We start from the raw sequence: 6,523 nt of genomic DNA, 5'->3' as shown, positions 1-6,523 counted from the left end.
GGTCGTGGTGGTTCACCTACACCTCCTTCACGCCATTCGACGCCGTCCCCCGATCCACAACCTCCGGCGGGTACGACGCCCCCCAATCCTCCTCCGGCGGGTACGACGCCCCCCAATCCACCTCCGGCGAAGAAGCAGAAGCAGGCGGACAGCAAGGAAACCCGCTCCTGGACTATTAACCCGGACCCTTATGTACCTAAGACCACAAGGGTACCGGAGCCATCACTGAAGCCTCTCCTCCCAAGGCCTGGGGAACTTAGTGAAGCTGAAACCAAATTGGGCCGCGTCTGCTGATTATGAGAAATGGAAGGCGGATATGAAGGCGATAAAAGAGCCTGAGCCCAAGCAAGTATTCACTTAGAAGCAAAAGAAGTGGGCTAAGGATTTTTTGACGACACCGTCCCAAGCCGAGCTGAATATGCCTGACGACTATGGACATGAACTTCGTAGGCAAGCAAAAATATTGAAGGAGGAGAAAGAAGAAAGTAAAAAAAGCGGGAAACAAGTTGACCAGCTCGGGATGCAGAAGAAACAATCGATCCCCCCGCTCATAGTGAAAGCCGGTCCGGAAGAGGACCCCGAGATCATAGCAGCTGCGGCAGCACTTGGATTGACTGTAGCGAGTGCCATGAAACAAGCGTCCGAGATGGGTTTGACTCTTCGTGCCTTCTTAGGCCTTGAGGATGCGCCAGTATGTGAGATAGCATTACAATATGTGCGGAATGGGCCTCTCGTCGAGCCTGCGCGGGAGAAGAGTCTACCGCCACAAATGCGAAATCTGCTACGTTGGTACAAGCAATTCATAACATGGGCCGACAAAGAATATATTTATGCGGATGTTACAGAGGAGCATCACACCAAACGGTACTCTGTACAAGTTCATATGAGTGAATTGTTCCAGCTGTTCAATCTGCGCGACCTCGACAAATCTATGCTGAGTTGCTACGTTCTGTAAGTGATTTATTTCTACCTCATCTCGTTCTTCATTGCCTGCACTATATATATATATATATATATATATATATATATATATATATATATATATATGTTGTCCTAACTATATTGTTGCGTACGCTATTATGCAGATTAAAGATTTGGGAATGCAAAATAAGAAACATCCATGATGTTGGGTTCATTGACCCACATATCGTTAATGGACATGTGTTACAATATCACCCCGAAGACGTGGAGAAAGACTTGTACAAGTTTCTTACAAAGCATCAACTCAAAAGTCATATTCTATTTCCTTACCATTTTGGGTGAGTGTTTCTCTCTTGTGCCCATTCTCTTTTGTTTACTCCATGCATGGTATGTCTAATCGATGAGTTATGCATGACTGTGCATGTAACGTGTCCGCAGGTTCCACTGGATTCTGCTAAATATTGAACTTCACACCTCCAGAGTTCTAATCATGGACTCTATGGATTCGGATCCAAAGCGTTGGGCCGACATGAGAAAAATGCTGCAGAAGTAATTATTTTCAATCATTTGAGCTCTATATCGATCGGTCTCTTTCGTTCATTTCCTAATATCAAGTAACTAATAACTCCCTTGTTCATTTAATTTTCTTTGCCCTGTAGGGTTTGGAGACGGTTCTCAGAAGAAATTGTCGGTGAATTCAAACATGAGCTAGATTTCAGAAGGTTAGTTAATGTGGATAAGCAGCCACCGGGGACCAATCTATGTGGATACTATGTTTGTGAGAACATCCGGAGACTAACCTCTGAGCGGAAGGCATCGGATAGCGTGCGGAATGCGACGGATAACTTGCGGAGGAGGCTTAGTCCAGAAGCTCGCTTCCGACCAATTCAAGATGAATTAGCAGGATTTTTCTTGAGGGAAGTCATCAATCCTAAAGGACAACACTATACCGAGGACGCAGACATTTATATGCATACCCGAGATTGAAACTTGTTCGAAGTTGTATATGGTCCTCCATCCTAATTGTGTATGGAAACTTGTTCGAAGTTGTATATGGTCACCCGAGATTGAATATATATTATATATTCCTCTTGAATTCTTCTTGTTTGAAATTTCATATGCATGTATATATATAGTATCGTAGAATATGGGTACTGAAACTTCATCAAAATTAAAACAAAACACAAAATAAAATATAAAAGAAATAAAACACTACAAATTAAAAAGAAACCAGGTTTAGGGGGGCTAAAACCCTAAACCTGCGGACGAGGCCTTTAGTCCCGGTTAGCCACAAGAACCGGGACTAAAGGTCCTCCGCCATGACGGACCCCTGGCGGCCACGTGGACGGGCCTTTAGTCCCGGTCAGCCACGAGAACCGGGACTAAAGCCTTTAGTCGCGGTTCGTAAGTGGCGCGACTAAAGGGGGGGTCTTTAGTCGCGCATATTTAGTCCCGGTTGCACAGCCGGGACTAAAGGCTGTTGCGAACCGGGACTAAAGGGCTTTTTTCTACCAGTGCATTCACATGCCTCATAGGTATTCTCTAAGCAAACCTAGCATAGCGAAACGATGTGTGGGCAAGCTGGCAGGGCCTAAGAGGGGAATGACCAGAGCCGGGGACACTACAGCAACAACATCCTAGGCGGTTGACTGTTCGGTGTGCGGGGCCAGTTGGGAGGGGCGGAGGCTGTCGGTGGGCGGGTGGCGGGATGGACTTGTGCGGCTTCAAAAAGGCGGCGGGCGGTGGCCAGGGAAGGGTGAGGTGGCATGCGGCAGCGCCCACCGGCCGTGGGGGTCGGGAACATGGGGTTCAACTTGGGTTGGGAGGTGGGTGTATGGGAGGAAGAAGATATGGTGCCGGACATTAAAGATAAACAGTAGAAGGATGGGAACCGTTGGATTATCATCATGTGACTAGGATAGATCGATTGAAACTTTTTTTGTTCTCAATCACCTAATGAAATAGGTGCTCTTAGTTTATTTTTTGGTAGGAAAGTAGAAATATTGTGTTAGGTCTGAGCCTTTTGGGTTAGTAAGGGGATGCATATTCAGGTGATGACGTGATGTACTGAAGTCATCACTTGCAGCACTAAGCAAGCAAACGTATTGCAGACTGGGAAATGAAGCATGTTCACTGAAGGTTCATCGAAGTATTCTGTCTATCCATTTGACAAATCACTTGGTCAAATTCAAAAAAAAAATTGAGACATTCAAATTCAATGAATAAGACAAACTAGATGGACAAAGCCCAATAGTAGTACCAACCCGGCCTGGATCATCAATAGGCCTCTAATCAAACCTAGCCATGCATTCACAGTTATTAGATTGAAATATATGCCACACAAACCGAACGACCTATATACTCTCGGGTTGCAGTCAGATCCTACATATTAGGAGGTCATGTACAACAGAACTCCAACAGAATCTAGCAAGGTAACATACAGCAGGAAAACTAATGCCCAGGATCTAGACGTCAACATTCACCATATCCAGTACCACAGGTCGCCAACGCAGCGCCGCCTCGGTGCAGATGCGGCGGCGAGGCATGGGAATGGCCAAGTCGGGGAACCGCCGGACGAGGTCCTCGCCGCCGGCCACCGCCCTCGCCTCCGCAATCACCACGTCCTCCTCATCCTCCACAAACCTCGAAGAAACCGCCTCGCCGTACTTCCTACCTCAGCTGATCCCATTGACCGCGAGCCGCCTGACGACCCTCGAGGACTTCTTCGCCCTACGTGCCGCCTGCCGCGCCTACCGGGCTCACCTCCCGCTGTCATCGTCCAACCTCGCCTCACAGGGTCCGCTCCTCCTCGTCCCCCACAAGACCTCTGCCTCGGAAGCGCTCTTCCACGTCCCCCTCCGCCGCATCCTCCGCTTCCGCCTCCCGCGCACCCCCCTGGCCCATGGACGCCGCAGCCCCACCTGCTTCAGCCGTCTCTTCACCCCCCAAGACCTCAGCCTCACCTGCTTCCACTCCTTCGGCTGCCGCGTCGCCATACAACGCATGAGCGCCAACGCCAGCCGCCCCGAGATCCGCATCCGCCACCTCCTCACAGGTGAGCGAGCCCGCCTGCCCGATCCCCCTGAATGCGTTGGAGGTGTTCTCTTTTCCGACGACCTAATCCTCGCCTTCACGCCATGGCACCGGGACATCTACTACTGCCGCATTGGGGATGCTCAGTGGCAAGCGGCGCGGTGCGACGAATGCTACCACGTTTACAGTCTGATGTTCGTGAAAGGCACCCTCTACGCGTTGATTTATCCAAATTATCGTCTTGCTGTTGTCGAGCTTGACAAGAATTATGTGGTATTGTCGTTTCTTGGTGAGGAACTTAGCCCACAGACAGTTCCAAAAAGTTCGGTGGCCTGGCTCGCAGAGTGTCAGGGTGAGCTAATGCTAATTATCAAAATCAGGTTGTATCGTGTTTTCCAGTGGGGATCCGGGGAAAGGAAGTGGGCGAGGACACATAGCCTTGGTGGTTGCAGCTTGTTCTTTAATATGCATGAGTTCGCTGGTTGCCTTGGTCCAGATCATCCGGGAGTTCGAAGAGACTGCTTGTACTTTACTGGAAGCCTTGGGAACTGGAGCGAGTATTCTCTGGTTGATAGATCTTTGCATGAAATTATTGCTGACTACCCAGGGCAAGCAGTACGGAAGGATTTTGTGCCACTGGCTTGGGTCCTTCCAAGCATTTGTTGATGCAGTACAATGTCTATAAGAACTGCCTGGAAGTTCTCAAGGTACATTTGCTCCCCTGTGACTCTTGTTAATGGATTAGTTCTGCTTTTTTACATTTGTTAATCAAAATACTCAAGGGGCTTTTTAGCAACAAATGTATTTGAAGTTGTGTATGAATGGATATCCCGCTTACAATCTTTTTCAAATAGTTGACAGTAATGTTTATCAAATTAGTCTTGAGTATGGTTTGCTTATTCTGTAATTGATGACAGCAACATCTAATGAAAAGGATATTTAGGGAACGAATGGAGTCCATCGCTTCCCTTATTAATAGAACCCCATACATACTGCTGAGGCAGATTGCAATCTAATTAATTTTCTCATTGGGATTGCGTAGAAAGGCTTGGGTAGTGTGTGGCGCTTCCTTCACTCCTGCAATGAGCGGGAGCTTGAATTTCCCTCAACAATTCGGTGGTGCGGAGGGAAGAAAAGGTCGATACAAACTAATAACCAATATGCACAGCCCTTCCCCTTACAGTGTTATTGTCTCTATCTATTTATCTTGAGCACATCAGGGATATGACGCCGCAGAAAACAATGGCATGCACAGAGGTAGTCTTACACTGCATCGAGGTTGCCAAACCCATTCAGAGGGCCAAACTATGGAGTTCACATTATGCCTATAACATAAGTGTGTGATATTAGTAAGGATTTCTAAGAGACGGATTCTATTTGTGAAGCTCGTGAGCCCAATGTAGATGCCCATTGTTTAGCTAAGTCATCGCCGCCTCAGAACTTTACTCTTTGTATTTGGACAAGAGAAGTTGGAAGGTTGATTAGAAGTGCATCTTTTACTGGTGGAAAGAAGCCATTGGTTACATTGTTTTTATATAATTTGTTGTGCCTAGATATGTTTGGAGGATTGTTGCTGTTGCTCTGGATGTTGGATGAATTACCCTGTACCCTGCTAAACCTACTACTGTTATTTCTGTGATGTTCACATGTGCTGTGTTCTTGGTCTGCCTTGCAGAAGAGAAATTAATCTGGGAAGGTCGCTTCGGGGTCGCCGATTCAGTATGCTTTGCGGTCTGTAGCCTGATGAAGAGAACCATGGCTCTTTTGGCAGGCTGGTAGTCGTTTCCTCTCGTTTTTCTGTACACACGCTTTGTGTGTAAACAAAATAACTCTGTGTTGAACTGTTGATCAACTTCTATGTTAGCAAATGGTGCGATGGGCATTATTTTGATCTACTAATAAATGGGCCCAAAGATTATTCCACTGACATGATACTAGAGAAGGTCTAAAATACTCTAGACTTCCCTGCAGGAAGAAAAATCATTCATAGTGCCAAATGTCAACACATATAGTTAGTGCATTCATCTGCAAGAAAATCATTCGACTAGAACATCTCTCGCGTGGTTACTAGTACTCTCTCTTTCCGAAAAAGCGATTTTTCGTCAAAAGAGACCACATATCGAATTGGAATGGCAAAAAAGATCATCTCTGAATCAGATCAACAAAAGAGATCCCTTCGTCATGGCACCTGCCGCCCCGACGTGAGGCGGCCGGCCCCGCCGCCAGGCGGCCGGGTGGCTAGTCGCTCACTACGGGATTCCAGGCCGGCGACGGAACGGCGACGAGCTCGTGGGCCCGGCCACCATCGTATGAGGCGGCTGCACTGCTGCTGCGCGACAGCGCTGCTGCCGCACGCGACGAAGGGCTGGGCCCCGCCGCCACGCCCTGTGGCGGCCGCACTGCCGCTACTGCACGCGGGCCGATCGGTGCAACCCCACGACGGTCTGTGTGGGCGTGTACACGTACCGTGCATGTCGAGACGTCGCTAGCATGGCTAGCTAGAGCAACGGGATGCTACAGTCACGCGTATAAATTTATTGTATTGTTGATCTCTGTACAGGACTGCACC

The 6,523-nt window shown here is 48.1% G+C and overlaps 1 protein-coding gene across 1 annotated transcript; it reads left to right on the top strand.

Annotated features, from left to right (window-relative positions):
- Positions 1-3,351: 3,351 nt before the first annotated feature.
- LOC123075636 (uncharacterized) lies at positions 3,352-5,802 on the top strand. The gene is made up of 2 exons (XM_044498193.1): positions 3,352-4,661; positions 5,630-5,802. Exon 1 carries the CDS (start codon positions 3,451-3,453, stop codon positions 4,618-4,620), a length of 1,170 nt encoding a protein of 389 aa, XP_044354128.1. The 5' UTR covers positions 3,352-3,450; the 3' UTR covers positions 4,621-4,661; positions 5,630-5,802.
- The last annotated feature ends 721 nt before the right edge of the window (positions 5,803-6,523 follow it).

Source organism: Triticum aestivum, chromosome 3D (assembly GCF_018294505.1).
Source record: "Triticum aestivum cultivar Chinese Spring chromosome 3D, IWGSC CS RefSeq v2.1, whole genome shotgun sequence".
Classification (NCBI taxonomy): Eukaryota; Viridiplantae; Streptophyta; class Magnoliopsida; order Poales; family Poaceae; genus Triticum; species Triticum aestivum.
This window is presented reverse-complemented; position numbering and strand designations above follow the sequence as displayed.

What these genes read in the sequence shown, in the direction of transcription:
- LOC123075636 (XM_044498193.1), top strand. Translation starts at nt 3,451, where the DNA reads ATGCGGCGGCGAGGCATGGGAATGGCCAAGTCGGGGAACCGCCGGACG.